Source organism: Alligator sinensis, unplaced genomic scaffold (genome assembly GCF_000455745.1).
Source record: "Alligator sinensis unplaced genomic scaffold, ASM45574v1 scaffold402_1, whole genome shotgun sequence".
NCBI classification, from domain to species: domain Eukaryota; kingdom Metazoa; phylum Chordata; order Crocodylia; family Alligatoridae; genus Alligator; species Alligator sinensis.
In genome coordinates, this window is record NW_005842089.1 from 2,020,077 (window position 1) to 2,034,734 (window position 14,658).

The window sequence follows — 14,658 nt, forward strand, 5'->3', positions numbered from 1 at the left end:
TCTCACGAGACGCAGGCAGCTCCGGCGACTAGCGCAGCGCCAGGAGTCTCCCAAGCAGGGGCCGCGGCACCCCGGGGTGCGCGCAGAGGCGTCGGAGGGGCTGCGGGACGCGACGCGAGTGGCAAACCCCGAGGTTTCCAGAGGGACCCCGCGGGGTCAGCCCCTTCTCCCTTGCGCTGGAAGAATTGCTCTGCTATTTTCCTGCAGGCGAGGGAAGAGGGAAACCCAAGCGCTGGCGTTTTCCAGGGGGGTTGCGTCCGAGGAGCAGGGGGGACATGGTTGAGAGCCCCTGGCTCAGGTGCTTGCTCTGGGGGCGCCTCTTTCCGGACCTGTGCAGGACCCGGTGAATCAAGACGATGCTGGAGAACGCCGGATTAGCCGGCCCGCCGCGGTGCTGACGCCAAGAGCCGACCAAAAAGCATCCTTGCTCGTTCGAGGGGCTGTCTCTTGGGCTTTTGAATAAAGCCGCATGAGAAACAGGCAGCTCCAGGGGACGTCGTCGGTGCCCGGGCATTAGCACATCGCCAGGATGGCAGCGGGCACGGAGGAAAAACCTCCTTTCTAAAAACCAAGGTAAGGCTCTTTATTGATGTCAGCAGAACTTGCTGTATTTGGGACTGCGCCCCAAACGGGTGCCTCTGTGGGTAACCCCAAAGCCGTGCCAGGTCCCGACGCAGCCCCTGAAGCTCTTGCAGGGACACATGGGACTGCCGTGCAAGGGCTACTGCTCATCGTGCGGGACCAGATGGACGGGCTGAGAGCTCAGCCTGTGTCTGGGTAAAGACTGGCATTGACTTGTTTGGGAGTTGGGTCAGGACTTTGATTAGCCAGATGCAACATAAATGCCCAAAGCTGCCAATCTCAAAATGAAAGACGATGCGAACACCACAGATAGGGCTGGAGGGGCATTTCCAGAGGTGTCTGGGCAGTGGATGTGCAGCCTTCCCGGCAGGAGCGGGGAGTCTCTTAACCCTGCGTGTCCCTTTGTTGTCCCTGTTACTGCGTAACTGTTCCTGCACTCCACGGTTTCTATTGAAGATCCCATGGCAGAAACAGTTGATTAGTCCAGCCCTCCTCTGACTCCAGCTTTCCGTGCGCAACATAGGATCCGAACCCATTGCCCAGCGGGGAGCTAATCAGAGTCGATTTGCAGTGGTGATTTTTATTGCTTCTCTATTTTCGCTCCCATCTCCAGCTTGCAGGGTGAAGGTAGGGCCCTGGCGCCACCTCGCCGAAATTCAGGGTCTGGGGGAGCTTGCCTTGCTTTTGAAAGCGGGACTCAGAGGAGCAGGAGTTTTAATCCAGGGGTGTACGGCAAAGCTTCTGGGCCCACAGTTTTCTCATTTCCTTTGCTATTTGATTTTTAATTTGTTCCACATTGTAGTGCTCCAACAGCCTCTCCCTCTGCTCTCAGCATCTGGGCTGTTCTTGTTTCCATGATACTGAAGCTGTACGTTTGACTGGTTTCCATTAAAAAAAAAAAAAGAGAGAGGGGTGGGGAAGTCTTCAAATAGGAACCTGAGTGAAGCGGCCCGATTGTATTTCTTGGACAGCTACGTTGGAAATTACTAACATGCACGCATGTGTGCGCACCCAGCCTCCTCTGACACGTGTAACGTATCTACACTCGGATAAGCAGTGGGGAACGTCCGGAAGATTAAAAGAGAGCTGATATTCAAAAAGGGAAACCAGAATGACTGGAGTAACTATAGGTTGGTTAGACTATCGTTGGTCCCAGGCAACGTAATGGAAAATTTGGGATTTAATTGATAAAGAATTGAAAGACAGGAATAATTAATAGTACAGTAGTCAGCATGGTTTTATGGGAGATGTATCTTGTCAAACAAGAATGGTTTCATTTTCTGAGATTACAGATCTGGCTGATAAAAGTGACTGCTTAGACAGAATAGACTTTTGTAGTGTGTTTCACTTAGGATTGCTCTTTTTTTTTTTTAAAAACAACAGCCTGGTGCAATATCGAGACGGCACAAGATAAATGGATACATCACTGGTCGACTGACATCGGAAAAACCAGTTGTCGGGGGGGCATCCTCAACTGGGAGAGTTTTAATGTGGGTCCCAAAGCTTGGTACTAGGCCTCGTGCAATTCAGTTATCTGGAAAGAGACATCAAATTATTGCGAATGAAATTTGGGGATGATGTGCAGATTAGCTCGTGGTGAATAATGGTGCGGACAGGCTGTCTAGACTAGTAAACTTGGCCTGTTCCAGCAAAATACATCTCAGAGTTGGTTGGTTGCCGGTCACTTCTGGGGGAAAATACCAGGACAAGAAGCAAAAAAATCAAGTTTTATTCAAGGCTTCCCAAAGTCCTCCCAGAATGGCATCCTAAAACATCAGGCTTGGTGTATCCGTCACTTGCCGAATAGTGAAAGTGAACAGGAGGCTTCCAGGCAGGCTGCTGGGGAAACACTGCTCCAGTTTTTCTGACAGAAAACCTGATTTATTTCAGGAGGATTAAAAAAAATTTCTGGGAAAAATTGTTATTTTGCAAAAGGAAAAAAATTAAGAAAAAAAAAGGGGGAAGGGAGGGAGGATTGTCTGGGAAATGAGATTCCCAACCCATGCTACTTTGGATACAGCCCAGTGCAAAATGTAACGTATAGGAACAAGACATGCAACGCACGCCTCCAGAGCGTGTGCATGTGCGTGTGTGTGTGGAGTGGGTGTCCTGGAAAGCAGCAGCTTGGGAAGGGATTTAAGGGTCACAGTGAATGTGAGCAGCTCCCAGTGCAAGAGTAGGGCAAGAAGGGCTAATGTGAGCCTTCGGTGGATAAACGGAGAAGCGGTAAGGAAGGGCAGGCGGGGGATTGTACTGGGGACTCCAGCACGGGTGAAGCTGATAGTGGCATACTGTTCTGGTGCTCCTGTTTTTAAAAAGATGTTGCAAAATTGCAGGATGGAGCTCCATAAAAGATCCAGTGACTGGAGAAAATGCCTTGCAGCGATAGGCTCCAAGAATTCGCTATCTTTAACTTGAAGGGAAAAGGTGATTTGATTAGAGCATGTAAGTACATTCATGGGGAAAAAGACTGGGTACTAAAGAGCTCTTCAATGTAGCGGAGAGAAGCATAATGAGACTAAATGCCTGGGAGCTGAAGCCAGGCAAATCCAAATGGGAAATAAGACGCACATGTTAATGGGAAGGGTGATTGACCATCAAAGCAAACTACTGAGACAAGCGGGGCATTTTCCATCTCGTTTAGTCTTTGCATCAAGGCTGGCTGGATGCCTTTCCAGAGGAGCGGATGCTTTAGCCATGCCCACGGTAGCTGGCGAGAGTAACTGGGTGATACGCAGACCCTGTTCTGACGCTCTCTTCTGACCTTCAACTCTATGTGTCTGAAAAAGATTATTTCTTGCCCCCGGTTACTGCTCTCCAAGAAACCCCAACCCAGTCACTACCGCCCACTTCAGAGGGTATCTCTAGCCTTCTCCCTTATTGATTGCAGTTGTAGGCCATACGTGGGGTGGTAGAAGATGGGGATCCTTGCTGGGGCTGTTTTGCTTAATAGAGAAAGAGCCAACAACATGTAGCAAGCTGAGGTTAAAAAATCCCCGAGCGGATCCAAAATAGGTCACGATCTCAAGGAGAGTCAGTTCTTCCAGGCACCGTCTGTCTTTGTAGGGGCAGGATATCTGCTTTTAATAGCCCGCTGGGTGATCTGGTAGGCAAACCCTCTGGGTTGATTCATTTGGTCCCTGGCATGGGGTTTTTGGGGGGCTTAGAAAAGGAAGAGACAGCCGCAGGAAATGTGTTTCCCTCCCTCCCGACTCCTTCCCTTCTCCCTCAGGCAGTCTGAATGTCATCTAGGTATATACATCTCGTTTCCTGGGGTGCCCCCACCCCAGCTTGTCACTCTTTTGATCTCGGAGCAGTGCTCTTCTGTTGAGCCGTTTGCTCGAGTCACACTTGCCTGTCTTGTAATGATCTGGGAATGTGTCCGTGGGTCTGTTTGTCTCAGGTATTGCTAAGGCTCCTATCATCAGAGTATCCAAGCAACAGTCGCCTTCTGAAGAGAGCACTGAGCATGCCCAAAAAGGTCTGTGTGTCCTCAATTTTTGATTTTCCTCCTACCTTCCCCTCCTCCTTCCATTCATGCAGTGCTGCTTGCTTTCCTTCCCTTGCTTTTCTCCGCCCTGCTCTAGCCCCTTTGCAAATTGGGTCGGGGAAAGGCGCAGTTAACTGGATAAGGCTTTGTCCAAGAGGTCAGATTTAGGTTTAGGCTTAAACTTGCAGGCTCTCTCTCAGTCTCATCGCCCCGGCTCTGGTGTTCCCACTGCTGAGAAGAGCCTGCCGGTGGTGCCATGGTGGTCTGCAGTTGCCTTGGCTAGTTATGGTTGGGCATGCATGGGTCAGTCCCCAGCTTGTGGCGCACACATCATCTCCTGTGCCACCTTTGTCTGAAGGTTGAGCTCAGGATGGCTGCAAGTCCCTGCACATTTGGGTCGATGTACCTACCAGGGCATCTAAGGAGAGTACTGTAGAAGTCGGTGGCTTGGGAGCTCTGCTCTGTCCTCTTCTTAGATGAACGAACTTCTCTGCTGTTACACACACAACTGCCTCTTCATGATTTCACTAGGGTGCTGCCATCCTGTAGGTCCCACGCATACGCAAGCCTGTCTGGAGAATTACCAGATATCACTGAATTGCAGATCCGTGCAACTCGAAGCAGAAATAACGCTCTCTGTTTTCATGCCCCGCATTTCAGACGTGGGAGGGAGTACATTTCTGTGAAAATGAATAACGCTGGGGAAGACGCAGGGGTTTTTTTTAGGAGGAGGAGACTCAAGGATTGAAGGAAAGAGATGTGAAAAAATGGCAAGGTAAGCAGAGGTCGTTAAATAGGCATCAAGCCACATTAAAGACGGGCTGCTAATGTTTGAAGTTGCCCCGTCTCTGCTGATACAGCGGGGAAGTAGGGACTCCACATAACCATAAGCAGCGATCTGTGGGAGTCCACTTGGGCTTAGTAGGATGCCATAGCGTACTGGAATTAGACCCATCTGAGTGTAAAAGACTTAGACTTGGTGGGGATTTTATTTACAATGCTATTGAACTGCCAGTGCCAACTGCAGATGCTGTTGAACTGCCAACGAGAAGCTGCAGCGCAGAGTCCAGATGGAAAGACATATGTTGACCACATGGACGTCACACTAATTTGCTATGAGTATTGTCAGAACAGCACAGAATAAATAGAGATGTCACGGCAGGACAAAGCCGATAGCCTTTGGGGTGGCCAGTCAGGGGGTCGGGGCATGCAAGGAGGGGCTGAGCTCCTTGATACGGATTCACCAGAGAGGGGAAAACAAACTTCTGGCTGGTCCCTTTATAGTTTTCAACGGATGCCAGAGAAAAGTTTGATTTTGACTGCTGTGTATGGCAAATCTTTGGAATGTGTAGAGCCGCCTCCCTCAGCTGCAAGTGTTTTGTCCTCTAACAGTGCACGTTTTACAAGAGCACAATAGGGAAATTGTACTGTAAGCACCAAGTGGAGTGCTGTGTCCAGTTTTAGGTCCCCCGCTAACGAAAGGATGTAGACAGACTGGAAAGAGTTCAGTGGAGGGCAATGGAAATGTTCAGGGGGCTTCTGAGGAGAGGCTGAGGGAACTGGGCTCATTTAGTCTGCAGAAGAAAAGACGGCAGGGGGATTTAATAGCAGCCTTCAAGTACCCGAAGTGGGTTTCCAAAAGAAGCTGGAGCTGGACGGTTCTCAGTGGGGGCAGATGACAGAACAAGGAGTGATGGGCTCAAGTTGCAGCAAGGAAAGTTTAGGTGAGATCTTAGGAAAAACTTTGTCATGCAGATGATAGTAAAGCACCGGAACAGCCTACCCAGAGAGGTTATGAAATCTCCATCCTTGGAGGTTTTTAAGACCTGGCTAGACAAAGACTTGGCTGGGTTGATCTAGCTGGGGACAGTCCTGCTTTGAGCAGGGGGTTGGACTAGATGTGACCTCCTCCGGTCCCTTCCAACCCTCATTTTCTATCATTCTGTGATTCTCTGAAGCTTCAGCAGCATAGAAGGGATTTAGGAGCACAAGTTCTCTTTCCTTTCAATAGGACTTCCAAGGGAAGTGGTGCTGGCTCCTACCCTGGGGGTCTTTAAGAAGCAGCTCAATGCCTACCTGGCTGGGGTCAGTTGAGCCCAGTTTTCCTCCTGCCCAGGCAGGGGGTCGGACTTGAAGATCTACAAGGTCCCTTCCGACCCTACTTCTATGACTTGCATACCCAGATTGCTTTCTGTGTTTGAAAATCTCCCCTGGAATAACTAGACAGAGCTGGAGTTACTTGGTTGCAAGTGATAGGAGCTTTGCAGATCTTAGCCGGAAACCAGCTGTCGTGCAGGGAACTAGTATGTCCCAACCTCATAGAGCTGGAGTGAGAATAATTCCACTCCTGGCAGTGAGATGCTCGGGTACTCTGATGATAAGCCCAGTAGAAAAGCTAGTAGAAACAATAGGATGCAGTAGACAGAGCCGTGGAGTTGAGTTATCTTTCAGGTCAAGTACTGCATTCCTATTAAGTCACTGAAGCTGTGGATCTGACACTTTGTAGGCTCAGGCAAGTCACTTAGGACACTTTTACATGTGCTCGGGGGTAGTGGAGATGGCACGTTAATTAGAGCGGCTCTGAGAGCCTTGTCTGTACTGTCAGGGACTGAGCCTGGTCCACCCACCCAAGTGCGTGGGTGCTCTCCGGAGCTGGAGCTCCCCCACAATGCTGCTTCAGACTTGTCCCCCATCAGATTGCAATGCAGATGTCTTGGGGCATCTGCATCTTGAATTTGGCTGGGGTCCCTAGGGCTGCCAAGGGGGCAGATAACACATTGCTTACAAAAGGAACCTTTCTCAATTTCTTTTGCCCTCCCTCCCTGCAGCAAGCGGATCCCATGGTCCTGGGCTGGGACTGGCGATCTGTTTTGATTGCCCATCTGTTTTTTTTCATCAGACGTCTCTTGCCCAAGGGAGAGGCTTGTCAGTGCTCCCATCCTTTCTGGCTGCTGCTTCGTTGGAAAGGTCACCTCCCTGCCTTGGAGCAGAAGACAAAAGGGAAAGTTTTTCCTTTTTGTGCTTCTTTCTGAGCTTAGGGGGTTGTGAACAGCTGCAGACGTTAACATGGGAAAATGTTAGCTTCCTGGGAAATGGGCTAACCAGGGGGTTGGAGGTAAGATATAACCAGGGAGGGGGAAGCATGGTCTAGGGGTTACAGCTGCAAAGTCACAAATTAAGGTTTGAGTCATCTGATGGTGGCTCAGCTCCTTCATCGGTTACAGCCAAGACGGTGATGAAGGGTCAGAGTTTGCTTGTGAGTTAAGGGGTAAAGAGGTCTGACTCCTCTTTTATGTCTCTTTTATGTCTAGTGGCTCAGGGAAGGGACAGATCGGCGGTGTGAGGAGTATGTGGAAAGAGAGTGAGAAGGGGAACAAGGGGCAGTGGTCAGGTCATGTGGGAACAGGGAAAGGAGGTCCCCGCTGGGTGAGAGCTCAGGGGGATCTGAGTGCGTCTGGGCTGAACAGGAGGAATCAGAGCAATGAATGGCAGCTTGGGGCCCTTCTAGTGTCAATGAAGGCTCTTGCTTTTATTGAGAGAGAGACCTGACAGCGATAGTGGTGTCTCGTGGGAGGTGGTGGGGCCCGTGTGTTGGGCCTTCTCTCTCAGCTGCTGCTTTCCTGTGTGAATTTTGGGAAGTCCCTTGTCTTCGCCTGCCTCAGTGGTTTGATCAGTAAAGGAGGGGAGCGATGGTGGTTGGGCATGTTTGCAATGCACTTTGCCCATAGGCCCCTCCTCTGAATCCAAGTACGAAGCATTGCAAATGATGCCTGTATTTACCTGGGGTGGGATGTTAGGTGGTTTCCATGATCCTTGGGTGGAAAATGTCACAGAAATGCAAAGTATTATATTACAAATGAATGTAATTACTAGGTGCTGGATGGACAAGTAGCACATCTGCCTCAGCTGCCGTCTCGGGTCCAGCCCAGGATGTTAGTAACAGCCACGTGTATACAGGTAAAGTTACGTTACACTTAGACCATACTAAAGGCCCTTAGAACATGAGCATCCGTGTTTTGGAGCTTGTTCACTCTTGCTAAGTGCCCCCCGAAGTCTCAAAGTTAGGGTTGACCCTGGCCTGTGCTACCTTCTGTTAGGGTAACTTCAGTCTGCTCCATGGTGACCAAATGCACAATTTGCAGTCATAAAATCACAGAATCATAGAAAAAGAGGGTGGGAAGGGACCTCAGGAGGTCACATCTAGTCCAACCCCCTGCTCAAAGCAGGACCAGCCCCAACTACAACATCCTGCCCAAGGCTTTGTCTACCCAGGTCTTAAAAACCTCCAAGGATGGTGATTCCAGCACCTCTCTAGGTAACCTGTTCCAGTGTTTTACTACTCTCCTCATGAGAGAGAGTTTTTCCTAATATCTAACCTTAACCTTCCTTGCTGCATCCCAGTCCTCCAGCATCCCAGGATGCACTGCTGCCAGCTTCTGCTTCTGTCCCCCAGAGCAGGGATGGAGCCCAGGTGTCCTGCCTCCTAGCCACCCCGCTGCTCACCAGCCCTCTCGTGGCAGGTCAGAGCTGTGCAGGCAAGAAATGGTACTAACTCGTAACACGTGTCCATGGCATGCTTAAACTGTAACGCTGCTTAACGCTCCCCAGATGTAGTATGTATGGTCTGAGTGTAACGTGAAATTTTACTCGTAGTAGCTCCCTGAAGACCTCTCTAAGGCAAAATGAGCCACATGTTCTCAGCCGGCTTCCGATATGTGTGTGCATGAAACGCACGCGCAAGCACACACACGCAAGTGCCACCACCACGGCCGGACCTGCTTGGCACTATTGCAGCGGCCAGGGGACTGAGTGAGGTAGGAGGCATCCTTTCCAGGTAGGCTGGATGCACAGTGGTTGCTTGGGGTACGCTTCCCCTGAGAGTGGCTGTGCTGTGCTGGTTTGGGGTAGCCAGCTGCCTTCCAGGCTGTCTGCCCAGCCCCTTTCACCAGCACTCATTTCACACGCCGTTACCTTGCGAGTCAGGCAGAAAGGGAATTGGGATGAATACAGTTCCCAGTCTTGTTCTGAGCCCTGTGGAACATGTATTCCCGCCATGCTCAACCTTGATTCAGTTGCTCGAGGCATCATGTAGCTACAAGGGGCGGCTGGGACCTGTTACGGGAATTTCAAATGCCGGGGAAGCCTATGTCCCTCAGTAACTTTCAGACCAATGGTAGCAATTGTGTATCTATTTGCGGTGCATTCGCATAATGAATTAGCCATTGTTTTAAAGTGGATAATACGTATAACAATATGTTTCCGCATTTTTTGAACAATATTCTCTGAGAAGGAGTAAGAAACTCTTAGAGGGAGAAATTCATCTTGCATGCAGACCTCCCTGGGACTCATCCTGGTTTATCTACAGGCTGCAGGATGACTCATGAAGTTAGGATCGGCTCCTTTACATGATTTCAGTCTGTGCTTCACCTAATATAGACGTGTAAGATGCTTGGGTGTTGCCAGATTTCTCTTGCACTCAAGTCTCTTTTGAGGGATTGAATTAAAACATGCTTTTGTTTAAAAAGTGCAAGGGTGATACCCGAAATAGATGAGTGCAGGAAGCCTGTGCCCAGTCCTCTGATGAACATGCCACAGTAGGTTTTCCCACTAAGGCATTTTTTGCTGGCTAGCAGCCTGGTAGCCACACCATGCCCCAGTTGGCAATGCCAAGAGCTCTTCTTAGAGGAGTCCTGATGAATAGCTGATACAACAAAGATCCCATTCATCAGGAGGCGCTGCCATTGGTGTCATAGAACAATGTGTTTTTAATGTCCTTGATGGACGAGGAAGTGCCAAAATAGATGATGGAGTGGAGGGAGAAAGACATTTTTAGAAAGGCTAATTAGAATCTGCCTGCCCCCAGTGCCCTTGCTTCTCAGCTAGTGGGGGCAAGACAGAGGAATCTCCGAACTTCATTTAATTTTCATTTGAGCTTTGCCTTTCACCTTTGAAAAATGGAATTGCTCCACAAGCTTGTTAGCAAACGCGACTCATAACGCCTTGGCTACCAACCAAGAGGGTCGCCTCTCAGATTCTTTGTGTAACAAAACTGCTGGCCTTTGCTTTTCTCTCCCTGCAAGAACATCTGCAGAGGAGCCTGCTCTTGGTTAGCCAGCAGAGACATCCAGCGAGGAGGCTTGGTACGGCTCCAGATTAAATTCCTGCGGACACATTCATCCCTGGGGCGATGCCATTGATTTCAGGGACGCTGGATGCATTGAGCTTCTGTCGTTCTGTGTCACCCACACAAACACGCACCGTCCTTCCCGTGCTCCTGGCCATCACAAGGAGGATAGCCAGCCTCCTCCAGCTGTGGGCCAGGGCTCTCGGAGACAACCTTGTGCTAGTTTCCTTGCAGGTTGCTGCTTGTGGGGTTTCTGTGTTGCTTCCCTGCAGGAGGGTCAAATGCTGATTTGTCTTGTCATTCCCTTTTGCCCTCCAGCTGCATCTCATGACGACCTCCCGCACTATGTTTTATGGGTCATCTCCCGCCATGGCCCCCCCTTCCAGAAGCAAGCTGAAGCGGCAGAGCCGGATATTTTCCCAGGTTTTGTACCGCACGCTGAGCTACAAGGACCGCAGTTCGGTGTCCGCTTTCCCTGGTGCCAGCAGTGATGACCCGGCTGAGCTTTCCACCCAGCTCTCCGCTCCCGGGGTCCTCAAGATTTTTGGAGGCAACATCTGTGCAGGCACCAACTACAAGAGCGTTCTGGCAACAGGCAGCTCGAGTGCACGGGAGCTCGCCAAGGAAGCACTGGAGCGCTACGGCCTGAGCAAGGTGAACGCTGGCCAGTACGTGCTGTGCGACGTCATCGGGCGGTTCGAGGGCTGTATCAAGCAGTGGCAGACGGAAGGCTTGAGGGTCCTTGGGGATAACGAGAAGCCCCTTCTGATCCAGGACCTGTGGAAGCCCAGGGAAGGCTACGCCCGGCGCTTTGAGCTGCGGAAGAGGTCCGAGGTGGAGGAGCTGGCTGCCCAGGAAGTAGACACCCTGACAGCAGGTAAGAAGCTCCCAGACAGCAAGACACAAATGCATCCCTGACACGAGCTCGTGGCTCTTCATAGCCGGGAATTCTCTCTGCCTGGTGCCAGGGTAGCAATGAGGGTGTCTTCTGGAGGGGGAATTGAATATACCCCCTTTAATGCCTTAATGTCTTTTAGCACAGCGAGGTTAACCAAGTTAGCAGTTAGCCTTGCTAGTGTGAAGGGACAGTCGAGATGCACCTTATAGACTAACTGAATCAGAGATGCACGTGCTTTTGTGAACCTGAGCTTGCTTCAAAGCAGATCCTTGCATGGCACCAAAGGGTGCGTCTCTCTCATCCCCAGGTAACGTGCATGGATGCAGGTCCAATGGCACGGTGTGCGACCTGCAGGAACTGAATCCAACCCTCAGATCCAGTGGGAAGACTTTAGACCAGGCTGGTCTCCCAGTCACAGTTAGACTGCATCCCAGTGCCATCCTGGGGCTGCAGACTGTTTCACTCTGCCCCCTGCCACACACTGTGCCTCCCAGACATCGGTGCTCTTGACCGGGGTTAGACATCTGCCTGAAAGGTCGGCATGGAGCTGTTATGGCAGGACTTCCCCAACAGTGAGAGCCCCTGAGCAAAGCGCTGTGAGTAATCAAATGAGGTAAAAACATTAGGAGAGGAGCAAGACAGGCCAAAACACACCCATCTTATTCCAGAGGCCCTGAGGGCCAGCAGAGATGTGTGTGTCATTATGAATCAGTGGGTTGGTAGGTGACCTAAGCATTGGGTCAGCAGACTCCTTTCCCTCCCAAAATAAAACTCCCACTGGGTGGGTCAAGTTGAACTCACGACAACAGGCACTTTTTGATCATGGTGGCATCTGAATGCCTGCCCCTGTATCACTGCAAACTGCTTTGATACAGGGACACCAGCCGGTTCGCAAGGCCTGTTTGGTGCATTCCCCCTCTGCAAGTTCCACAGTTGCTTCTGCCAGTATTTTCTGGTATTAGCTTCCATATCCTGACAGGAGGTTATGCTCTTGGGACAGGAGCCCGGGGGAGATTTCAAAATTAGCCCCCTCGCTGCCCTACTAACCTGAGCCAAATGCAGTGCCCGTTTACCTGTTTGTAAGATAACCGACGGGACTGTAGCAAGAAAATTGGAGGCAAGCATTGGCTCGATGTGTGCTGGTAGGTCCCTGGGCACGTACAAGAATGCATGTGTGCACCAGGAGAGCCTGGGCATACAGCAAGCCTGGCAGGTAGAATGGGGCATTGTTTGGAACCAAATATAAGCCAGGTAACCAAACCCTTTTTTCTTTATGCGGCCTGAGGGAGGTAAAAGCAGCAGCAAGCCTGGCTGGTCAGGGCTTAGGGCCAGAGATCTGGAAGGTATTTCTTGCATTGCTGTATCCAGTCTCCTGTGAGCACAGGTATCTGGGCCAGAAAAATCCATGAGAAGGTGCATGCTGGCCCCATTCAGAGGGTGACTGATAACATGCAAAACCTACCCTGCGCCACGGGGGCAGGGCTGGACACAGGCATGGGTGAGCCAGGCGGCTGGACAGAAAGGGGGCTGGAAAATGGTATTTCTTTTCCTGTTGTCCAATTATTATTATCATTATCTCTGGTGAAGGGGGGCCTGATACTAAAAGTTCACCCAAGGCCGCCAGGAGTCTAGGTATGGCGCTGCACAGGGGAGACCAAGGCACTGGCCATGCCCTGCACTTGTCAGGGAACTTGTTAAGTGACTCCAGGCAAGGACTAAATGGTCTAAATACCTGGATGTATTTCCATCCCTGAACTATAGCACATGCATGCACAATTTCTCTACCGGTTAGTGGCTTGATACACCCTCCACTGAAGGCAACAGTTCTTTTGCCTTTGATTTTAAGAAGAAATTAATAGAGCCTAAGCAGATAAAGAGTATCCAGGAGGAGGCAGGTGAGAATAGACTACCGGATACAATGCAGGTCTTTCAGGATGAGTTATTTGGCTTCCAAATCATCCCAGAAAGATTCCTCTGTGTCCTGTATCCCTCAGTGTGGCCCAATGCACTGAACTCAGCTCTTTCTTAAGTAGCTGTACGCACTGGATTGGAATCTATCCTTTTAATGTAAGCAGAGGCCAGTCTTTGCAGAGCCTCAGGATACCGTTTATTTGGCAGTTGTTAAGCAAATCCTAATCCATTTTGAATGTAAACAGCAGAAGTGAGCTCTGAAGTCCAGTGCACGCAGGAGGGGAGGTGATGCTGGTTGTAGTTTTGGCCTGCAGCTCATTTGCCCACGGTTTTGTCCCAGGAGCTCTGGCCCTCATCGGGAGCTGAGAACATAAGGCCCAGATTTTGCTGCTGGGTTTGCATGGGCAGACTCCCGCCCTGGCTTGGAGCCCTGTGAAAGTCAGGTGGACTCCACTGTGGATGCGAGCGTCTGATCCAGCTACGGGAGTGGGACTCGGACCAAGTTTCTCTGGTGCCCAGGGAAGCCAGCTCCTAGCTTGGAAGCAGCTTAACAGCCATCCAGCACAGAGCTTTGTTCTGTTTAGATGTTGGCTTCATCTGCCTTGCTTTTCAGAGTAGACCGTTGTCTGTCAAAGTGGTATCTTCATCTTCCCATTTGGGTGGTGTCTCCTGAGATCAATACTGCTTATGCTCCCGGTTCAGTCTCCCATCACTTGCTTGATGTCAGTGGGCAAAAGCGAGCCCAGTGAGTCACTGGATAGAAGGGAATTGCTCTAGCTCCCCACTCAATATACATCTCAGTATTAGAAAGAGAGGGGTTGAAGGAGGACTGCACAAGTGTAGGTGCTTGCCTGCAGCTCCTGCTTTGAGGCTGGAGATTAGAAGGTGGTTTCTAGCACCTGGAACAGCCTTCCTCTAGGAGAAAACACCCCAGTGGAGCTTGATACATTCCTGAACATGGTAGGTCGTGTGCCATGGTTGCCTGTAATAGGAGGGGATGCCTCTCAGTGACCCAGGAGCGCACTGCCAGCCTTATGTTCCCAAATCCCTTATTCAGCTCTTGTCAAGACGTGACTTGCACAGCCTACGACTGGCCCTTTATTGAAGGCAGGTGTTTTTTTCAGGTCAGTATTATCACTCTCACTGGATCCTGTGTAGGCTGCTGGGGCTCAGAGTGAAACTTCTCGTCTTTTGAGGTCAGATCTCCAGAAGAACCCAAGTGAATCGTAGATCCCCTGGAAATGCAGCAGGCTTTGTGCTCCCGAGTCATTTAGATGCTCGTATAACACCCCTACTCCCTTTCTCGGTCCTCATTTATTCATTCCTTGATCCAGGGATTGCTCCCTTGCATCTGAGCACTCCACTCCCTCTTTCAGCTCCTGATTTCCTCCCTGATGTTTTATTCTCAGCCCAGCCAAAATAGAGTCAGCTAGTGGAGCTGGCTATCAAGCTTCCCTGTTGTTCTGAGCTGTATTTCTAAGCAGACCTTGTCAAGTTTCTGCACCCAGAAGGGAGACCTCCCCTGATTGGTGACATCGAGTCATATTCCTGAAATAATAAAACGCTATATAAAGGATGCCTCTCCTGAATTTACTGAATAGTGGAAATTTTAGCGGTGAACATGACTCGGCATGGCCAAGCTCACCCCTGTTG

General features: G+C 50.5%; 1 protein-coding gene across 3 annotated transcripts in view; it reads left to right on the forward strand.

Moving 5' to 3' along the window:
* The first annotated feature begins 6 nt into the window (after positions 1-6).
* The window catches only part of RADIL (Rap associating with DIL domain), a 56,558-nt gene continuing 41,906 nt past the window's right edge, over positions 7-14,658 (forward strand). Inside the window, exons 1-3 of one of the 3 annotated variants that reach the window (XM_025204598.1) lie at positions 7-573; positions 1,966-2,072; positions 10,515-11,073. In XM_025204598.1, coding sequence (XP_025060383.1) covers positions 10,524-11,073 — 550 coding nt within the window. In that variant the 5' untranslated portion in view covers positions 7-573; positions 1,966-2,072; positions 10,515-10,523. Of the gene's footprint in view, positions 574-1,965; positions 2,073-4,025; positions 4,064-10,514; positions 11,074-14,658 lie in introns of those variants that run through there. The other 2 variants (XM_025204597.1, XM_025204596.1) reach the window with 2 other exon arrangements.